Below are 22,739 nucleotides of genomic sequence, written 5' to 3'. Positions count from 1 at the left end.
CCTCTTAACTCATACAAATAATGTTGGATTGGTCGGTGACACCCTTAGAGAATAAACTGCACTTTTACAAGACTGCAAATGTTCTAAGATGACTTTTTGTTTTAGCAAAGCAAATACACAAACGAAGTAGGTGGCAACATCATGGTCTTATTTGTTGCTCATATTATCTGCCCTGGTGTGGAGCTTTGCAGGCTGATACTTTCACTTTTTATCTCCAGGCCTTCATCACCTGGGTCATTCTAGTTCTAAAATCTGTATCTGTAAATCTCATCTAGGAGCTAATGCTTTGCTGTATCATACAGCAGCTCCTCGCCTCTATAATTTTGTTCCTTTTTAATACGATGTGCCATCAAGTATAATGCATGGGATATAAGCCTCAATTATTGTCAGCATACTTGGGGACTCATACCAATTATAGTGGTATTTCTCTGACAGGTCCTAGGCAAGCTCAGCGTGGAGTTTTTCAACACTGAGAAACAAAGATTTTCTTTCTGGGAGGTTTTCTGATAGCATTTGAGATCCTCTAGTTTAAAACTGTACTGTTTTTTTATTTCTTTTTCATTTAGTTGTGGCAATCTATGTGTTTTATATAAAGACAATTTAAAATTGTTAAAATTTAATATACTTTAGAATATGCTAATTATTTTTAAGACTTTTTTTTTTTGTAAAGATTTTATTTATTTATTCATGAGAGAGACAGAGAGGCAGAGACACAGGCAGAGGGAGAAGCAGGTTCTATGCAGGGAACCCAATGCGAGACTCGATCCCGGGTCTCCAGGATCACGCCCTGGGCTGAAGATGGCGCTAAACCGCTGAGCCACCCAGGCTGCCCTAGAATATACTAATTATAGTGAACCCTGATTTCTCACAAGTTGGCTCCATGGAGGAGATGAGGTTACAAAGCAGAGTCACCCAGCAAAAATACTAGTCTTTACTACCTTCTCTGGGTCTCAATTCACTTCACTATAAATCTCCCCTCCCTAGGTCCTACAATTGTTTCTTTCTGTCATCTCTCTATTTCTCCTTTCATTGTCTTATTGGAGTCAATTCAAAATGGTTTTACTCTTTTTGAAACGTTCTACAAATACAAGAAAAAGAACCCCTGTCTGACCTAATTTCAACAGATTTCCTTTGCCTTTTAACCCCAGATAGACAATTCTGGCCTCTGCAGTGTTCCCTCCCCACACCTGAAGAAAGAACATTGCTCTTTAACTTGTACTGTTTTATTTGAATGCAACCCACTTCCTCCCTCTGAGCCAATGAGTCATTTTCTCTTTTTAAAGTGAGCCCTGAAAATCTTCCATTTCTCTTCAGTTTAAAATTATTCTCTTTGTGAAGTACTTCATGTCCTGTGTATGAAAGACACCCTATAAAATGGAGAAGATTGCCTTAACCACTCAAGGGCTACAGACAACGCATGACCTACCAAGTTTTAACAATTCTGAGTTAAATGGACATCATTTATTTTCTTCTTTATAGAGACAAGGCACATAGTCTTTTTTGTGCACTAGTGAATTCCCAGAATTTTGATACATAATAGATTTTCAATAAGTATTTGTTGAATGAATAAGTGATTGATTCCCCCCTCCTCAATCTTTTTATCTTGCTTAATACCATGCATGTAGTTAATATGTTTTCACATTGGAATTTCCCGGGATGAAGTAGAAAATACTCATAAAAGCGTATTGAAAAGTAAGAGATACAAATTGCAGAAGATGCAGCGATACTTTTAGGGTTAGTTTAGAAAATGCCTGAAGAGGGGCACCTGGCTGGTTTGGTTGGTGGATTATGTAACTCTCAGTCCCAGGGTTGTGTGTTTGTGCCCCACACTAGGTAGAGGTTACTTAAAAATAAAATCTTTTAAGAAATAAAAAGATAGGGACACCTCACTGGCTCAGTCAGTTGAGCATGCAACTCTTGATCTCAGGATTGGGGTTTGAGCCCCACACTGGCTGTGGAGATTACTTAAAAATAAAATCTTGGGCAGCCTGGGTGCCTCAGCAGTTTAGCGCTGCCTTCAACCCAGGGTGTGATCCTGGAGACCTCTGATCGAATCCCACATCAGGCTCCCTGAATGGAGCCTGCTTCTCCCTCTGCCTGCTCTGCTCTCTCTGTCTCTGCCTCTCTCTCTCTTTCTGTGTCTCTCATGAATAAATAAATAAAATCTTTAAAAATAATAATAAAATAAAATCTTTAAAAAATAATAAAAAAACAAAGAAAATGCCTAAAGAGAGAAACATTTGTTTCAGTACAATTTGCAAATATCAAATATCTTCAAACACATATGTCAATGACCCATTTATCTGCTACTAAGTTATTATGTACTGCCTTCATTTTAAATAAAGCTATATTGTAATCATCATAGTAATAATTGATTTAAGCAAGAATCTTCAATGGATGTTAAACCAACTGGTGAGAGCTTATTGCAGAACATGATATTTACACGTCTCAGATTGCTCTTACACATGCCACAAGTTACTTACTCATTATAAAGGCGAAAAGGTCTTTTATAATGGAGAAATCTTGTGAACACCATCTTAATTACATGATCAAAGTTCACATCACTAATAATGGGACAAACTGCCATCATATGCCTCCTGATGATCTATGGAGAAGGCCACAATATTGCTTATGTAATTTTCCTGCCCAAGAGTTTAATATCTTAAATAATGAGGAAAAATACCCTACAAATTGAGGGACATTCTGAAAAACAGTTGGCCTGTGCTCTTCAAAACTGTCAGAGTCATAAAAGCCTAACACAAATGCTAAAGAGCCATTCTGATTAAAGGAGACTAAAGAGACAAGACCACTAACTCCAAGCAGTGCATGATCCTCAATTAGTCCTGAATCAAAAATAAAATTTAAAAACCGCAACAACTATAATGGATGTTAAAAAAAAAGATTTTACTTATTTATTTGAGAGAGAGAGAGAGTGAGAGAAAGCGGAAGCAGGGGGCAGGGAGAGGTAGAAGCAGATTTCCTGCTGAGCAAGGAGCCCAATGTGGGGCTGGATCTCAGGCTCCTGGGATCATGTGCTGAGCCGAAGGCAGCTGGTTAACTGACTGAGCCACCCAGGAGCCCCTATAATGGACATTATTGAGACAATTGGAGGCCCTGGAATATAAATTTAAGTTAGATAACACGTGCCAATGTTAAATTTCCTGACTGATAGTTGTGTTGTGGTTATGTAGGAGAATGTTCTTGTTCTTACAAGAAATATGCTGGATTATAAGAGGGGAAGTGTCATAATGTCTGTAAATAATTCTCAACGATTCAGGTGGAAGACCTCTCAAATGGTTCACCAAAATATAATATATATTTGAGTATATGTGTGTATGTATGGAGAAAGAGAGCTTATACACATACATACACAAAACATGAGAGAGAAAAAAATGTGGCAAATGTTTACAATAGATGAGCGTAGGTGAATGATGTATGTGTCTTCACTTGTACTAGTCTTGCAACTTTTCTGTGGTTAAACAATTTTCTAAATAAAAACTTATTGGAAAGATTGACATCACGAATTCAGGGTAATTTTGATTGCTTTTTCAGATACATCATGCTCAAAATGTTTGATGGTGGCAACTAATCTTTCTTTGAATTTTCTGTTTTCATCATCCTACTTTATTTAGCTCTCCTTGCCTTTCTGTTCACTGCCATCTGTCAAGCAGAGCCATCAATAAGTATATAATGTGCACAAACACCTCAACAGATTCTGAACATGCCTAAGTGTGAACTGAAATTCTGTTTCTTCTAACAGGAGACATCTCTCATAAGACCTCTTATAAACGTATCTCTTGTATATCCTGCAGAGAGCCTCCATTTTTTTTTGGTTTTTAGACTGACAACTTATCAGTACAATAGAAGCCATTCATGTATATGAAATATAAATTTTAATCTTTTTCTCATCCTCCAATATCCTTTTAGTCCTAGACAAAAGAGGAGCCCAAAGTATCCCTGAAAGTGGTTAAAGAATTGCTTTATTCTATAAAGAACTAGAGAAAAATAGACACTAGATAACAAGCAATATTTGTAATTATGAAGTAATATGCACTGTGTAATAGAGTGATTTGTGATATATTTGTGCCCACATTGGGACTTGATCATTTTGGAATTATTTTCTATTCTCCACTCTAACCCTTTTGGTGTTAACCTTTGTGAAATACAAAAGCAGACTATTGAGGCTTACGTCATAGTTGCTCCTGGATCAGCAGTCATTTGATTGGTCACAAACACAGCCACATTATATTCTGCATCAAGAAATAAAATTAAGAAACTAAGAGAATAGCAATATAAAAAGTTCATTGCTTAGGTTTCAAAGTTTATGAACACTGTACTATGAAGTTATTTTATAAACAATATTACATTCCTATTTTCTAATTTATAACGTAAGTTAATTTATTTAAAGTTACTACTGTTATTACTATTTAGGTACTTATTGTATTAGAATCAGTATTTTGGTTTAAAAAAAACAGTTGCATTCCCATCAAGGTAATTTTATTTTTTAAATATGTATTGCCTCCCAACATTATTCTAAGCTTCTCTGCAAAGCCTACTCAACAGTCACAGATGCTATTCTGATAGCGCCACTTATTTTAAAAATCTACCTTCTGAGATTTTTTGGAGTCGTGACAACATCTGGGCCAATTTTTGTTGCCGTTCAGCCAACTCCCCGCGACCGCTGAAATCCACTCGAAAAAGTGCCATTATTGAATCAATGATCTGCACAGGATTAAAGTAAAAATAAATAAGCATTTGAAAATGGAAAGATATAAATTTGGATTGGAATCAATAGAAGAAAAACAATACACTAAATAGCTCTTTGAGGCAGCAGTATTTAAAAGCTTGTACCAATAGCTTGAAGATGCCAGCTTCTTCATGGAACTTTGCTGCTACATAATCAAGTAGCTCCATCTGATGTTCACCTGGTGGGAAATGCAGTGAGAACATTTTATAAAAGCTAGAAGAGGCAGAGACTAGGTTCATTTATGTTCTTGGAGTCAGGCAAAAGAGAGTCCTGAAAGGATTTTCTTAATTATTCATGGATTTATTAAATATGATTTCTACATTCTACCTTAGCATGCATGCCAAATGCTACATTATCCAAAAAGAATGTTACTCTCCATTTCAAAGAGAAGAAAAAGAAATCATTTGAGGGCATTTTACTCTCAGGGCTTGCCAGATGAAAAAATCTGTGGACTCACTAAATAAATTTGGAGGAAAGTAAAATGAAAAGAGAATAGAACAGTGTCAAAATGTTATAAGTATCACTCAAATAGTAAATCAGTGCTGCCAACCTGAAAACAGCCCAACCATCCAATTACATGGGACTCTTACTCGTATAAGCACGTGCATAAAGTACATTGTCCAGTACTGCATCATGGTCTACATTGAAGCGGTCAGCAATGTCTCGAAGGCGATCCGGACGACTGGAGTATGCCAAGATTAAGGATCCAATAAATCAATTCCAAAAAAAGTTTAGAACAACTACAAAAAATAATACTTTAAGTAAGTAAACTAACAGAGAGGCAAACGTCGTACCTGCAAAGGTACTCTGGAGGATGCCAATAATCACTTAAAATCTATATCAGATTTTCTTTTTCCTAAGTGCCCAATTAATAAATAACTTAGTGATAACAGTGATAGAAATGATGAGGAAGTGATGAATTTAATATTAAATACTCGAATCCTTACCATAACTTTGGAAACTATTTGTTATGGCCTATATTACATTTTACAGATGAAGACACTCACAATCAGTTTAGGCAAATGACTCAGGATTATGTAGCAAATCAGTTACAAGAGGAAAAAGTAGAAACTAAGATTTGTGACTCTCATTTGATCTCAGTTCTATAAAAATAGATCTATTCTAGGAAGATAATATCACTGAATTATAATTCAAGTCACTTCAAAGTGAATTAATTCACTCTCTTTAAACTCCTCACTTGTTCAATATGAAATAATTTCATATACTGTTAACCACCAGTTGCCAACAAATGATAAATTTGACTATATGAAGAAAAGGATCAAAAAGAAATTTCAAGGATCATGGGGTGCCTGGCTCAGTCATTCAAGCATGCAACTCTTGATGTTAGTGTTATGAGTTCAAGGCCCGCATTGTGTGTAGAGATTACTTAAAAATAAAATCTATTGGGATCCCTGGGTGGCGCAGCGGTTTGGCGCTTGCCTTTGGCCCAGGGCGCGATCCTGGAGACCCGAGATCGAATCCCACGTCGGGCTCCCGGTGCATGGAGCCTGCTTCTCCCTCTGCCTGTGTCTCTGCCTCTCTCTCTCTCTCTGTGACTATCATAAATAAATAATAAAAAAAAAAATTTAAAAAAAAAATAAAATCTATTTTTAAAAAAGATTTTATTTATTTATTCATGAGAGGCACAGAGAGAGAGAGAGAGGCAGAGACATAGGCAGAGGGAGAAGCAGGCTCCCTGTGCAAGCCTGATGGAGGACTTGATCCCAGGATTCCAGGATCATGCCTTGAGCTGAAGCAGATGCTCAACCAATGAGCCACCCAAAAATAAAATCTTTAAAAAAAAAAAACGTAATTTCAAGGATCAGAAGGAAATTCCCAATCTATGGTTTTGGGTTTGTTTAGGGTTTAAAATCTACCTTCTTCTAAAGGACTTGTGTGTTAACTTTCTGAAATTAGTAAATTCATAGGGAGGCAAATTCAGTGCACCTGCAAAGGTATTCTAAAAAGGAAGATGCTAATAATCATTTATAACTATCAAATTTATAAAGGAATAACCAACATTTTTTAAGGTTTTTGGTGATCCCAAATATGTCTACAGTATTCTCTGAAGTAAAGTGAGCTAAAAGAAAATCCACGTCTGTGTTCTCATTTCACTTTGTTTACAGTGTTTGTATAGTACTGATCATACCATAACTATAAAATGAGGACAATTTACAATTTTACTTGTGACATTTACAACTAGTTCCATATATGTAGAATTGGATTGTCTTTATGCTTTCCCAGCCATCTATATCCTAATGCACAACGTTGTGTTTTTTCTTCAGAGCTTCAGTGACAATCATTAAAATCTTCCATTGCTACTGAGTGTACCCAGTAGATGTTTTTGGTGGACAGGTCAAAGAGGGCAAGGAACTAGAAAACACAGTAAAAATGCTTTTCACTACATCACTTTTTACAGAACCTGGTTACTATGTGATTGAAAAGTGTAAAAGTTGGGCTTATGCTGAAGGGAAGTTCAAATCAACCTATAAAAATTTGTTAACCAATCACCATATGGAATTGATTACCATTTCAATTGCTAACCAATTAATTGGTAATTGTTAACCAATTACCAATGCATTGTGGAAAATATAAGGAGTGGTAAAACAATCCATATTATAGGTAAATGTAAAACATAAGAAGGCAAAATATAAACACATAAAAAGGAAAATATTAAGACAAAGCAGTGTACATGTAAGAGAAACTAAAGGATGGGCACCTGGGTGGTGCAGTTAGTTAAGTAGCCAACTTTTGGTTTTGGCTCAGGTCATGATCTCAGAATTGTGAGCCATGGGCTCTGTGTTCACTGCTTGAGATTCTTTCTCCCGCTCCCTCTGCTCATGGTCTCACTCTCTCTCTAAATAATAAAATCTTAAAAACAAAAATACTAAAGGAATGAGAACATTCCATTGGCGCTCTTGAATGTCCTTGTTCCCCCTCAGCTGTCCTCCCTACTCCTTCTTGCATATGACTTGGTTCCTAACTGTTCCTCTCTACCATTCTTGATAAAATCCAAATTGTCCAAACAGTGGCTGCTCATCTGCAAGAACCATTCCTCCCTCTTCAAGAACCATTATTAATCAATTATTTCTGAAACTAGCTGAACTCTAGCTGCATTACTGAAATGCTACATGGCATTCCACCCTCTTTCCCAAGTTTGGAGTCTCCTTCAGGTCTTCTCATGCCCATTATTTCCAAATCAAGTCTTCTGCACTTGGTTCTGGGTTTGTTTTTGTTTCCTTCTAAGAGAGTATTTTAGATAGTATATTCTATAGCAAAATAAGAAAGACAAGGTTCTTAATTTTGGGTAATTAGAGAAGATTAGAAAAAGCAGGCCTTCAAAGGAGGACCTTTAATGGATTTGTATGATTCAGAAAGGCTCTGAGGTAGGGATAGACAGTTCAAATATTCAGGGAGGATAGAAATACACCATACATATTTCTCTATGGCCAGATTCACATTTAAGAGTGAGAGCAAAATAAAGGCATTTTCAGACATGCTAGGGCTCAAAGCTTACCACCTAGATTACTTTTCTATAAGAATGACTTGAGTAGGTATTTTGATAAAACAAAGCTACAGGAAAGAAAATTAAGGATTCAAGAAACCATAATGAACAAACATAATGAATATCTTTATAGTTAAATCTAACTAATTGCTGATGTACAATGTATTCATGTTTTAGAGACAATAATGTTAGACTAGAACAGACTGGATCCTTTTGCCTCTAATAGTGGTAATAGTGAGTAATGAACTTGGAGAGCTAGGCTGGGGCTTCATTGTGAACAGCCTAACAAACTTGTGCAAGTCTTTTTTTTTTTTTTGTGCAAGTCTTTTCTATTGTTAAAAACAATTTTCTCTGAACCTGATACCTCAAATTACTGTATTTCTTCTTCTAATAACACACTGTCTCCATTCTTTGTACTTTATTTGCAATAAGCTTCCGCCATCTTCCTTTACTGCAAATGCTCTCTTGGATTCCTAATTTCAAACCTCAGTGATCTTTCCCAGTTTGTGCCTTATCTCTCTAACTCTCTCTTCATGGAACAGTGCTGACTGCCCTTTTCTTCTTGAAACTTTCCTTTTGTTCAGCTTCTACAACCAGATTTCCTCCTACTTCCTCTGTCTCTATGGCATCCTCTTTTTTAGGTCCCTCTTCCTAAACTTAGGCACATTCGGAAGTTATGTTCTCAGTTCTCCTCTCTTGTAAGTTCTCTTGCCCTTTTTGTTTATTCCATCTATATCTCTGGCCCTGCCCCTTCTCAGACCGAGTCCAACATTTCCAACTGCCATGTGGATGTCCTCCTGTTCCTCATATTTAACACACCAAAATGAAATACACCCTTTGTCTGAAACATGATTTTCCCAATTCTGTCTTCAGTGTCATTATTCTTCCAGTATCTAGACAAAAATAGATTCTTCCAGTATCTATTCTTCCAGTATCTAGTAGTTTCTCAAACCTCTCCTTTGTCTACCAAATATAGTCATCAAGTCCTATTAATTTTCCTCCCTAATATTTCTTGTCCCTTTTTTCTAAGATTCTTATTTTTAAAAAATATTTTATTTACTTATTTATTCATGAGAAACACAGAGAGAGGGGAAGAGACACAGGCAGAGGGAGAAGCACGCTCCATGCAGGGAGCCCGATGTGGGACTCGATCCCGGGATTCCAGGATCACGCCGCAAGCTGAAGGCAGCGCTAAACCGCTGAGCCACCCGGGCTGCCCAAGATTCTTATTTTTAAATAATCTTTATACCCAACATGAGGCTTGAACCTACAACCGTGAGGTCAAGAATCGCATGCTCCACTGATTGATTAGCCAGGCACCCCTTGTCCTTTTTTTTTTTATTCTTCCTGCTTCCAACCTAGATCAAGCTCTCATTACTTGCCTAGAATATTGCAAAAGTATCAATTTACACCCATCATCTCATTTTAAAGCCCTTCATATCTAAGACCCAAATCACTTTTCCAGCCTTAATTCTGAAATATCTTACATTTCAATTAAACTATAATTCTTTCTGTGACCCAAACAGGTTCTGCTTTTTTCCCTTCTGTGCTTTTGTTCTCTTCTTTCCTTTCCCTATATGTTGAACCATGACTTTCAGTGAGTCAACAATCTTCTTTTTAATTGGAGAAGAGGATTAAAAACAAATAAAATATAAATTCGTCTCATGTATCCATTTTGTGAATTTTACACCAAACCCATCTAGAAAAGTGAAACTTTTTAAATAAAGGGTGATTTGAAAACCCTACCAACAACTGCTTTCCCTGTGGCTTTTCTCAGTTTTGCTGGTTTAGGGGATGATTATAGGAATGATATATTTCAAACTTTGTTTTATAGTAACATTATTACATCACACTATTATGCTAGCAACTTGTTTAAATAAAAAGGTTACAAAGTATTTTCTGTATCAATGAAGATAATCTTTCCTCCTGAATAGCCACCTGCTCCTGGAAGTTGAGCTGTCACTAGGAAGCAATTTAAAAAAAGAAATAATATTAATAGAATTGAATAAACTTGGTACAAGTAAAAATATAAATTAACATAGGATTTATGTTGGTTGCTACTGTTTCACCAATCTGACAAAAAATCATGACCCCTTAGTTTCTAAACAGCATGTTATTACTAACCAGTGGTAAAACTGTTAAGTATTCCATCAACATGGTAGTTCAACAAAGAATGTCAATATCTCTCACAATGGGAGATATTCATGAAAATTCTCCTAAAGAATAGATTTTAAGTATTACTTTCTTCCTATAAGAAACAATCACGAACATAATTTATGTTATATAACTCATTTAAGTAACCGTCCTATTAATGCAGGTCAAATTTTAAAATGCATTTTCTTTATAGGTATTAGTAGTTGACACTATGGAATTTCTTTATATTGGGTTCACGTATTATTTCCTTTATTTTTCAAAACAACCTTAAATTTGGCACTATCCTTATTCCTATTTTACTGATGGGAAAAATTAGAAAGGTGAAGTAACTTCCGTGAGGTTACACAGTTATTAATGGTAGAGCCAAGACTGGAGCCTAAACCTTCTGTTTAGGTCAAAGAAATACAGAGTAACATCTTTGTACAAAAGGAGGTATTTTTGTTTATTTTGTTTTAGAAAAATTTATTCTTAGGTCTTTTATAAGGCCAACTTCACTCCATGGAAAGTTGGAGATTCTAGGTCTCAACTAATTTTGTAACATTCTTGTCAATAGGATATAGAGAAGATAGAATGGGTAAAATGGAGACAATGAGGGCCTCTCCCCACTACCAACACTATCCTCATATACCCATTCAATTCCTCCCTGTTACCATTCAGGTGGTTCAGAGTGCAGCACATACAACATTACCTCAAGCATCACACGTTCAAAGACTAGTTCTAGTATTTGTGTAACCATGGACAGTTTACTTAGCTTCTTTGAGTTTTAATTTCCTTGCAAATTTCAGATTACATGAGATTATATAAAGTTCCAGGCACAAAATAAATTAGTAAGCAAAAGCTATGATTATTATCATTATTGTGGTTGTTATATATCCTTACCACAGAGGGTATGAGACAGCTGGGTTTTTCCAGTACGAAATTCTGTGAAATATAGAAAAAAACAAAAACTACATAGTTAATTTTTAGCTATTTTCATAAAGAATGAAAAACAGTCTTAGAGTATTTTCTTTGTCAAATCTTACATATAAAGTACCACTGTGTCATGGAAAGATCCTGCAATATGAATACCAGTAGTAAAAATAAGTTTTTAAAGGTTTGTTTGTTTTAAAGATTTTATTTATTTATTCATGAGAGACACAGAGAGATAGGCAGAAGGAGGAGCAGGCTTCCTGTGGGAAGCCCAACGTGGGACTCGATCCCAAGAACCCAGGATCACGACCTGAGCCAAAGGCAGATGCTCAACCACTGAGACACTCAGGTGCCCCTAAGCTGTGGAATCTGATGCTATCTCTGGGTAGACAGTGTCAAAAATGACTTGAATTCTTGGATAATTGCTTGTTGTGGGGGAAAATAATCCATGTATTTGGTGACCAGAAGTGTCAGAAGTGAAGTGTTTATGTAAGAGACTTCCAGGAAAAAATATACAGTAGGAAAGAACTGGGTTTTCCCTATAAAGGGAAAAAAATACTGAGTTTTTTCATTTTAGTCATATAAATGAAAATTTAAGACCCTACTACAAGGAAGGAGGGCCTAGGGTTCTTCCACTGCACTGAGATCCTCAAGGGAAAGCTGAAGGAGTCTCAGACTGGTGGTATGCCCTACCTCCCAATAAAAGCAAATTCTCTCTGCTTCCCCACTCACCATTTTAGGTCCAGTGAAATCCCATAGATCAAAAATCAGGCAGTAAGCTCACAAATATAAAAAAATACACAAGAGAGTAAGCCACTAAGACTGATAGTCAACAGAAATAATAAAAACCAGATTTATTTATCTATGTTGACAGGAACATCAACAACATAAAAACAGACTTAGTTCTCCAAGGATTGCAGATACTGGAATTGTATGGCACAGCATATAAAATAGTTTAGCCTCATTCATTTGGGGAATATGAATAATAGTGAAAGGGAATATAAGGGAAGGGAGAAGAAATATGTGGGAAATATCAGAAAGGGAGACAGAACATAAAGACTCCTAACTCTGGGAAATGAACTAGGGGTGGTGGAAGGGGAGGAGGGTGGGGGTGGGGGTGAATGGGTGACGGGCACTGAGGGGACACTTGACGGGATGAGCACTGGGTGTTATTCTGTATGTTGGTAAATTGAACACCAATAAAAATTAATTTATTAAAAAAATAAAAAAATAAAATAGTTTAGCATGAATTATTTTGAAGAAAAATAGAAGATATATAATCTGAGAAGAAAAAAATCTACTCTCTATGTTCCTGGAGCATGCATATCCTAGAAATAAGACTGGTCTCATTATCCAATTACCTTTTGAAGTAACGAGAGAAGAAAAAAGTCTATTCTCTTCTATGGAAGTCAGAGACAAAAAGATGACAAATGCCAACAAGACTTCTCCGTTAATGTTAGAATGTATTTTAATTCCAGCCCAGAACGGCCCTCTATTATAATTAAGATTTCAACATAAATTTCAAAGTAGATACAATGTACTATTGGTTGTCTGTTTAATTATATATGTATGTGTGTACATAAGTTTTTTCATTTAACAAAATATTAAGGTTCTACCTACCTCCAAAAGCTTCTGTGATTGCCATGCTTTCAATTCCACCTCCTAGCAACTTACTGGAAATAGAAAGTAAGCATTAGTAAAAGGAACAGAAATAGATCAAGAAAGAAGAAAGTGTACCATTTGTGTCATATCTATCTGTCTATCTATCTATCTATCTATCTATCTATCTATCTATCCACCATCACAAACGGGAATTCTTGGGAGGACAAATGGCACTCTACCTCTTTAGACCATAGGTTCTGGTATATTGGCAAAGTGGATCAAAAAAACAAACAAACATATAAGTCCTGTTGTTCTTGCTCTTACTTCTGAATATCAATAGGAAATGGGCTATATAGGTTTAAGATTCATTATTCTTTAGAACTGAATTGCAGCTTGAATAAATGGTCTTAGTTATTAACTGGATTGTTCATATTGTGCTTGGGACTATGTTTCTAAAAGTCAACTGAATATTTAGTGGTTTTCTTTAATTTATTTTTGTTATTTTTTTAAGATTTTATTTATTTGACACACAGAGAGAAAACTCACAAGCAGGGGGAGAGTTAGAGGGAGAACTAGTCTGCCTGTTGAGTGGGGCTCCATCTCAAGACCCAGATCATGACCTGAGCTGAAGGCAGATGCTTAACCAAATGAGCCACCCCGGTGCCCCTATTTTTTAAATTAAAAAAATTTATTGGGGCAGCCCCGATGGCTCAAAGGTTTAGCACTGCCTTCAGCCCAGGGCCTGATCCTAGAGACCCGGGATCAAGTCACATGTCAGGCTCCCTGCCTGCTTCTCCCTCTGCCTGTGTCTCTGCCTCTCTCTCTCTCCGTGTGTCTTTCATGAATAAATAAATAATATCTTTTTAAAAAAATTTATTTATTTGAGAGAGAGAGAGAGAAAGTGAGCATGAGCAGGGGGAGGGGCAGAGGGAGGAGAGAACCAGGCTCCCCACTGAGTCACAAGTCTGACATAGGGCTCCATCTCAGGAGCCTGGGATCATGACCTGAGCCAAAACCAAGAGTCAAACGGCTTATGAGACTGAGCCACCTAGGATCCCCTGAATATCCAGTGTTTAAATATACTGAGAAATGTATGAAAAATAGATATTAGGAGATTCTGGTGATTGAAACCATGATTGGTCTGTCTTACACAAATAGAACTCAATGAAGAACATGTCAGGATAGGAAATATTCAAAAGTATTATAGGTAATGCTAGCAGTTAGAAGAATAACTGTCAGATTTTGACAGCATATATTTAATTGACAACTCAGTGTTTCAGTGTATTTAATATTCTTGATGTGAAAAGACTTAAGGTTAGGTCATTATGTCACTCATTCATTAAATACAACAAATATTAATTGTGTTAACTGTACTAAGACCTGGAAGGAGACTCTTAAAATCTTTCTTATTTCTATTAGCATGACTTTTGGACATGGGATCCTGGGTCCTGGGATTGAGTGCCACATCAAGGCTACTTGCTGGGAGCCTGCTTCTCCCTCTGCCTATGTCTCTACCTCTCTCTGTGTGTCTCTCATGAATAAATAAATAAAATTTTAAAAACCTAGTTCTTGAATAGTATTTTCTGTGCCCAAAACTAAAACCGAGGACACCAGAAAACTCACTACAACAGTAAGAATTCCTTCAACCCAATGTTGCTTAAACCAGGATGTGGAAGAATGACTGGAGAATATCAAGCTGTCACTTAAATCAAATTGTTTTGTTAATCAACCTGATTTTGACCAATATGCCTTGGGGTAGGATTTCCCAAAGACTCTTCCTTAGCTGTTACGTGAAAGAAGGGTTCTGATTTTTAAAATTTGGGGTAATCCTAGGTTAAAGAGGTGTTGTATTTCATGACAGGATTTTATTTTATTTTATTTTATTTATTTTATTTTTTAAGATTTTATTCATTTATTCATGAGAGACGCAGAGAGAGAGAGACAGAGAGAGAGAGAGAGAGCCAGAGAGAGGCAGGCTCCATATAGGGAGCTCGATGTGGGACTCGATCCCGGGTCTCCAGGATCACGCCCTGGGCCAAAGGCAGGTACTAAACCGCTGAGCCACTCAGGGATCCCATGACAGGATTTTAGATCCTTTAGTAGGCTGGTGTACACTGTGAATCTCCATAAGAGGAATATATAGTATACTACACTTCACCAATTTACTTCATTTACTATTTCTTTATTCATGCAGTCACCTAATACTTACTGAGAACCTAGTGTGGTGTTTAAATGGAGTCTTTCCTGGGCAGCCCTGGTAGCTTAGTGATTTAGTACCAACTTTAGCCCAGGGCATGATCCTGGAGACCCAGGATCAAGTCCCATGTCTGGCACGGGGCCTATTTCTCCCTCTGCCTCTCTCTGTGTGTCTCTCATAAATAGATAGATAGATAGATAGATAGATAGATAGATAGATAGATAGAGTCTGTCCTAATCGGATGGGGACCCCCTAATGTGGGGTGATGATCAGGTGGTAGCCAACAGTCCTGGCAGTGAAGGATTCACCAGAGGCAGGACAGAGGAGATAGCTTATTGAATACACTGCAAGGGAGGCGCAGGCAAGAGAGCAAGGGAAAGGCTGTCTGCTATGAAGCAGTAAGTGGGATCTGTTTTTATTTTATTTTATTATTATTTATTTTCTATTTATTTGAGGGAGTGGCTGTTTTTAAAAGGGACAGATGAGGAAACATGGCAACGAATGCAATTCTGCTTTTTTTGGTAAACTGTGCCTGGTTGTAAGTAGCCCAGTGGTTATTAGGGCCTGTAGATACTTTGAGGTGCATTGCCTGATAGGCCTGACTGGATTCAGCCAGGGTGTCACTGTGGGCCCTTTATATATTCCATCACTTAAGCCTATTTGCCTAAAAACAGCTTCTGCACCTAGTTTACACTAGAGATTGTTCTATGCACTTGGAGTAAAGCAGTGAACAAAAGACAAAAATCCTTCACTTTGTGGAGCTTACTACATTCTAGTGAGAGAATAGACAATAAACAATAATAAGTAAATGAGTGAAATATGTGGTATGTCAGATGTTATTAAATGGTATGAATAAAAATTAGATCCAGAAAGAAAATAAGAAATGCAGAGGATGGGCAGCCCCGGTGGCACAGCAGTTTAGCGCCGCCTGCAGCCCAGGAAGTGATCCTGGAGACCCTGGATCAAGTCCCACGTCAGGCTCCCTGCATGGAGCCTGCTTCTCCCTCTGCCTGTGTCTCTGCCTCTCATTCTCTCTCTGTGTCCCTCTGAATAAATAAAATCTTTAAAAAAAAAAAAAAGAAATGCAGAGGATGAAGGCAGGGAGTTTAAATATTTAAATAAAGTGATTAAAGCAGCCTCATTGAGAAGTGGACATTTTAGCAAAGATCTGAAAGAGATGACAGTATGCCATGCAGATGTAGAAGGAAAAAGTATTCCAAGCAGAGGAAATGGTAAGTGCAAAGACCATGAGGATGGAGTGTATCTGGCATGTTCTAGGAATAGCAAAGAAGTTGGTGTGGTTGGTGTATAGCAAACTGAAAAAAGAATAAAAAGATGAGAGTTGATTAAAGAGGATTTTGACTTTTGCTCTGAGATGAGGAGTCATTAGAGTAGTTTTGGGCAGAGAAATGTCATGATTTGACCTAAGTTTGTTGATTTTTGTTTTTTTTTTTAAGAGAGAGTGTGGGGCAGAGGGGGCGGGGCAGAGGGAGAGAATCCCAAGCAGACTCCCCACTGAGTATGGAACCCCATGATGCAGGGCTAGATCCCATGACCCTGAGATCATGACCTGAGCCGAAATCAAGAGTCAGACACTCAATCGACTGAATGACCCAGACGCCTGTGACCTAAGTTTTATTTTATTTTATTTTATTTTATTTTTTTTGTGACCTAAGTTTTAAAGGGATCATTCCAGCTACTGTGTGAAGAATAAATAGTAGAGGCAAGATCTGAAAGAGAGAGGCTAGAAGCATTATAATACTCTAGAGGAGATATTAATAGATAGTTTAAACCAGTAAGGTAACAGTGGAGGAGGTGGTAGAGAATTAATTGAATTCCTATTTCTTCTTTTTTCTATACACACACACATGGAAAAAAATATATAAATGTTATAATGGAAAGTTTCAAACATAAACTAAAGTGGGCAAAAAAACAGTATACTAATGAGCCATCATGTACCTATCACTTAGCTTCAACACTTATCAACTATGAACTCATGGTCAATCTTTTTTCATATAAACCTCTAATTACTTCCTTCCCCTTTCATATTATTTTAAGCAGAGACTGGACAATATATCATTTTATCCTAAATATTTCAGTAGTTATCTCTAAAAAATGAATACTCTTATTTTAAACATAATCATATTATCATTATTACCTAAAAAAGTAGTAATTCTGGGGTACCTGGGTGGCTCAGATGGTTGAGCATCTATCTGCCTTACATCAGGCTCATAGCTCAGTGGGGAGTCTGCTTCTCTTCTCTCTGCCTCTTTCTGTTTGTACTCCCTTTCTCTCTCTTAAATGAATAAATAATCTTAAAAAAAGGTAAGTGTTCAATCTTCCAATTGTCTCATATACATCTTATTTTTTATAGTGTATTTGAATCAGGCTCCAAATAAAATCCATATATTGGGGATTAGGTAAAATGTCTTTTAAATATCTTTTAATCTGTACGTCTTCTCCCTGACTTCATCTTTTTTGATTCCTTGTAATTTATTTGTTGAAGAAATGAAGAAATAGGGTGATTTGTTGTTGAAGGTAGAGCAGACAGAATTTGTTAATGAGTAAGAGCTTCTGATGCTAAAGAGCAAAAAAAACCCACTGAATTTATTTCTTCTAAAATATTCAATCTAACAAATGATTTTTAAGTAAAACCAAAAGTGAAATGGAATTTCCTTTATCAACAAGAAGAAAAGGAAATGAAAAGTTAAACTGATTTTCAAGATGGTTTTAAAAATACAGGCTGATTCAGAAAACTACTTATATTTTGGGTCTGAATTTCTTATAAGAAATTTAATCTTGCTTCTACAAATCATCTGGAATTTGTTTGCTTTAGTAGTCTTTCAGGAAAAAAAAAGCTACTTCAGAAAAAGAAGCTATTTCTAACAAACTCAAGAAAAAAGATCCAGCATTCCAAAGATTGTGTCTAGTGGTTGTAAAAGATACAAGATACACACTCAAATTCCTGGCTCCCAGTGGTGATATGGAAAACCATCTTTCTCTTCTCACTATACTCAAAGGCAGTCAAGAATCCTGGTTCCTACAGAAAGACAAAAGGAAAGGTTCAAAAGGGTATAAGATGATGATGTTAACTTCAAATGCTGCCCAAAACTCTCTACTTGATTATCAGGGTCATCATTTGATATGAGCTACAATTCATTTATTTATCTTTGAAAGCAGCACAAGATCATGGTTAAAAAAATGGGTGCTGGAACTGCCCTATGTAGGTTCAAAATATGTCTCTAATACTTACTAGTTGTGTAATTTAGGGTAAACTACTTAATCTTGCTGTACTCCAACTTATTTTTGGGGTCAAATCAGGATAAGATCAGTGTCTCTCTCATAGGGTAGCTGTAAAATTTAAATGAGGTATATTTATTGCACAAAGCAGAATGGTATTTTACTAAATGATTCCATTGACCAGCATCATTTCCCCCTAGCTCTGGAAATTTCAAGGAGCACAGAAATTCACTATTCATGATACAATATCTGTCAGCAGTAGAAATGCTACTTATTTGTCAAATCAATGAGCTGTAGCGATGCAGTAGTGTAACTAGTGAGAACAGGGCTTGATGTGCTCTAATAATATGGTCTAATGTATTTCTGTTCTTGTTTCATAGGACAGTGGTTCTCAAACTTTGGAGAACTTGACAGGAGGTTTAAAAAGCCCAAACCGGGGTACCTGGGTGGCTCAGTCAGTTGAGTCTCTGACTCATGATTTCAGTTCAGGTCATGAGATCAAGCCCCATGTAGGGCTGTGTGCTAAGCCTGGAGCCTACTTGGGGTTCTCTCTCTCCCTTGCCCTCTGCCCCTCCCCCACCCTGTAAAATAAGTAAATAAAATGTTTAAACTCACAACTCTTAAAAAAAAAAAAAAACCGAGGCCCTATCCTATTTCAACAAGTCTGGGCGTATGTCTTCATTATTAGCCACTCCAGGTCATTGATAAGCACTAATGTTTGGAACCACTATATTACTAAATTAACTTCCTTTCTCTCTGTCTCTCTCTCCCTCACTCCACTCCTCTCCTTCCCTCCCTCCCGCCTTCTATCTCTCAATCTCTTTCTAAGAATAAACAGCTTTAGTTAAGAAAGGATGCAGATTCTGGGTTCACTAGTATATGCTTGAGAAGGAGAGGGATTCTTTTCTTTGATAATGGGATTTAGTTTACAAGGAAAATAAGAGTAATGCTTATGAACTCTAAAGTGGCAGTTTTAAAAACTCTGGGTACTGCTCTAGGGCAGTTGTAGAATTGACCTGTGAATATACCGCCTGAGTTTATTCAGAAGTTAGGGCAACTGAGCTGGGTTCAGAAGAGTTCAGTTAGGTTGTCTCCAAGTTCAGGACCACACTGCCACTGTCATCACTGTCACACTTCAACTGCCTCTGAGGAAGGAAACCAAATGGCCGTCCATGAAGAATGCTTCTAGGAGTTGCTGGGAATAAGACCCTCACACACATATGTAAATATGGAAAGCCTTGTTCTGCAAAAGGAGAGACTTGGTGACTTTCTTTCCGCACATTCTTGTTACCAGTGCTAGTGCCTCCACTGGCCTCCAAAAGTTCAACACAAAAGCTAGGGTAAAAGGCATATGTTTTTGCTTGGAGCCTCTTAGCTGCATGGGCCTCTCATAGTCTGTGGGCCAGCTCCAAGGTATGAGTTCAGCTCAGCTACAGTTCATCTGCCTCAGTGAGCATATTCTTGGTCATATTTATCTCGACTGTATACGTGTAGACCACACTGTTAGTCTTTTTCTAACCCAACGTTCCCTTACCAATTGACCTATACCATGAGAGTACAACTTCTTTGGTGCTGAGTGCTTTGCAACAACCAAAGATACAATATTTGAGAAGACAAAGCAAAAATAAGGAGGAGTTAAAGCATAGAAACATAAAGGGAGAAAAATTAATATAAAAGGAGATCCAAAAAAAAAAAGGCTTGGTAGAAATGATTATCTTTATAGTATTCAAGTCTCTTTAACTCTTGTCTCAATCTGTCAAAAATTAATTGTTGTTGCTTTGAAACTGAAGTGATCAAAAGTTAACATGAGGGGTATAATAGATTGTGATCCACAGAAATTCAGGGTTCCCTCTGTAGATTCTAGTATTTGTGAGGAGTTTCTGGTGTTCAATGAGAAAGGCTACAGAGACTCCCAGGGCCCTTCTAAGTTAAAACAACAAAGAATTGATTTTGCTTACAATAAGTTTGTTGGCTGCCTCTTTAATCTTGTCCACTTTTGCTTCTGAGAGCCCTTTGACATTGCATAGTGCTCTTCTTGTTGTCATTTGTATCCCTTTGATGGTACAGATTCCTACTGACTTCAGTTTCTTAATGTCAGCCACATTCTGTAAATAAAAGAATGGGTGCAGCAGATTGATAAAATGCCAGCCTGCAAGGCTCCCATACTATGTCATGTGCTTTTGTGTCCATCTCCTTCTACCACGATGCCAATTTTATACAAGCAGCCAGGTGGAACCCACCCACCATGTAGCCAAATGTTCTGGAAATATCTGAGTAGAACATACCCAGCATGCTGCCAAATGTTCTGGCTGTGCCCTGATTTCCCAAGAATGTTAGTGAGACCATGGCAATGTAACAAGGAATTCAAAAGAAAAGTCTGTTGGTAGAAAAGCTAGCAAATTTATCACACATTCGCCCCCTCGGTTCAGCTCTTTCCTTCTAGAGAACTTCATTATGAATATGTTTTTTTTTAATTAATTTTTTTTCTTCTACCCTTGGGAAATGCAAATAACTACATTACCAAAGGGCCAGGATTTTCTCTTGCTCCTATTTTCTAAATCCAACTGAAAGAAATTAAATGTGAGGGCTTCAAAAGATAATGTCAGAGAAGTTTTACTATCAATGAACTGCTGTTGAATTCATCTTGTTACTCAAAGTCTGATTTTGGTCAACATCATTTACTCTAATCACCTGCCAAGGAACTGAATTTTCTGTTGAAGACAGTAGTAGGTAGCCCTGAACACCTCCAGTCGGACCAGTGGTTCTCAACTGGGGGCAGTTTTGCCCCCTTGGGTCATATGACAATGTCTAGAGAAATTTTTGGTTGTCATAACTAAAAGGGGTGCTATCAGCATAAAGTGAGTGGTCAGGAGCCAGGGATGCTACTAAATACCTTACAAATGCAACCCTCACACACAACTAAGAATTGCCCAGTCCCAAATGTCAATAGGGTCAAGGATGAGAAACCCTGAATTGAACAATTTCACATTGAAAACTTACATTGAAAATTGAAAAAATACTTACGATTCCATGTTTTTGTAACAGGTCAATGTCTTGAAACAAAGATTCCTGAAGGGGATGCAACAGAAAATAAAAAGTGGAGCTTTGATTCTTCATTATCCAATTGTATCATATCTTTTAAAGGGTTGATTCAATATTATGAGTTACTCCAAAATGCCTCAAATTCCACTTCTCTAGATAGATCGAGGTAGGATCAATAATGTGTTTTTTAAACACATTATTATAAATTTAGAAGATGCACCAACACTGAAAGGGCTGGGAAGCCCAATATTTTTGTCCTGTCCTGTCCAGATTTTTAAGACCTTAACCCAAAGGAGTGGAATAACATTTAACTTATTTTATTTTTTTAAAGATTTATTTATTAGAGAGAGAGAGAGAGAGGCAGGCAGAGGCAGAGGAAGAGGGAGAGAGAAACTCCACCAGACTCTATGTTGAGTCTGGAACCTGATGTGAGACTTGATCTCACTAACCTGAGATCAGATCTAAGCCAAAAACAAGAGTCGAATGTTTAACTGACTACACCACCCAGACGCCCCTATTTTAAAATATGTTTTCTCAACTTTCTGCCCCACCAGACCTTGAACTCCTTCCTCTGCTATTTGGTACCAGCCTGCAGAGTTACTATCATGGTGGTACCAGTTGTTAGGTTATTAAAATACTTTCACGCTTAGTTGCTAAGTAGCTAATCTTAGCACCCTTTGCCAAACAAGTTGTTACATATTTGTAATATTGCCTCTCTCTAGAACTATGCTTTCTTTCCATCTCTGTTTCTAAAAATAATAGCTAGCAGAGAAGGAACTTCATTTTTGTGGAATGACTGAATGTCTACCCATGTTTCAAAATTCTAGCCATACTTCTTCATCTTGGAATCCTGGTTCTTCCAGCACAACTTGATCCTCCTTCATCTTGAAAGGTGAGCAGCAGAAAAACAATCAGTTCTGGGGAAAATAAGAAATATTATCTAAAAAGTAGTCATAGATCATATAGTACAAAAATCCTTTGCCCAGAGATCTTGATTTCATTTCAAAGTCACCAGGGACCAAAAGAGCTATAAGAGATATATTTAGTTTAGAATGCTTTTGTATCTTCTTTTTGCTGGGCACCTGACATTGTTTCTTTTGTGGGTATATGTATGTGAAGGTAGGGGGCTTAGTTTCTACTCCCTTTTCTGAAAATTGGTCACCTTTTCTCAACTTTTGATTTTCTTTCTTTTTTTTTTTAAGATTTTTTTATTTATTCACGGGAGACACAGAAAGAGGGAGAAGCAGGCTCTATGCAGAGAGCCCAATGGGGGAATCCATCCGGTTACTCGGGGATGACACCCTGAGCCAAAGGCAGACACTCAACCACTGAGCCACCGAGGC

At 37.2% G+C, this 22,739-nt stretch overlaps 1 protein-coding gene across 2 annotated transcripts in view; it reads right to left on the bottom strand.

Moving 5' to 3' along the window:
* The window catches only part of DMC1 (DNA meiotic recombinase 1), a 37,252-nt gene extending 14,972 nt beyond the window's left edge, over positions 1–22,280 (bottom strand). Inside the window, exons 1-11 of one of the 2 annotated variants that reach the window (XM_055329208.1) lie at positions 22,230–22,280; positions 21,379–21,423; positions 20,313–20,459; positions 18,072–18,154; positions 12,936–12,988; positions 11,286–11,327; positions 10,142–10,214; positions 5,338–5,429; positions 4,852–4,925; positions 4,608–4,722; positions 4,190–4,250 (exon numbers count right to left, since the gene is read on the bottom strand). In XM_055329208.1, coding sequence (XP_055185183.1) covers positions 4,190–4,250; positions 4,608–4,722; positions 4,852–4,925; positions 5,338–5,429; positions 10,142–10,214; positions 11,286–11,327; positions 12,936–12,988; positions 18,072–18,154; positions 20,313–20,459; positions 21,379–21,423; positions 22,230–22,280 — 836 coding nt within the window. The remainder of the gene's footprint in view (positions 1–4,189; positions 4,251–4,607; positions 4,723–4,851; positions 4,926–5,337; positions 5,430–10,141; positions 10,215–11,285; positions 11,328–12,935; positions 12,989–18,071; positions 18,155–20,312; positions 20,460–21,378; positions 21,424–22,229) is intronic. The other variant, XM_055329209.1, reaches the window with a different exon arrangement.
* Positions 22,281–22,739: the final 459 nt, after the last annotated feature.

This window comes from Nyctereutes procyonoides, unplaced genomic scaffold (assembly GCF_905146905.1).
Source record: "Nyctereutes procyonoides isolate TBG_1078 unplaced genomic scaffold, NYPRO_anot_genome, whole genome shotgun sequence".
NCBI lineage: Eukaryota > Metazoa > Chordata > Mammalia > Carnivora > Canidae > Nyctereutes > Nyctereutes procyonoides.
This window is presented reverse-complemented; position numbering and strand designations above follow the sequence as displayed.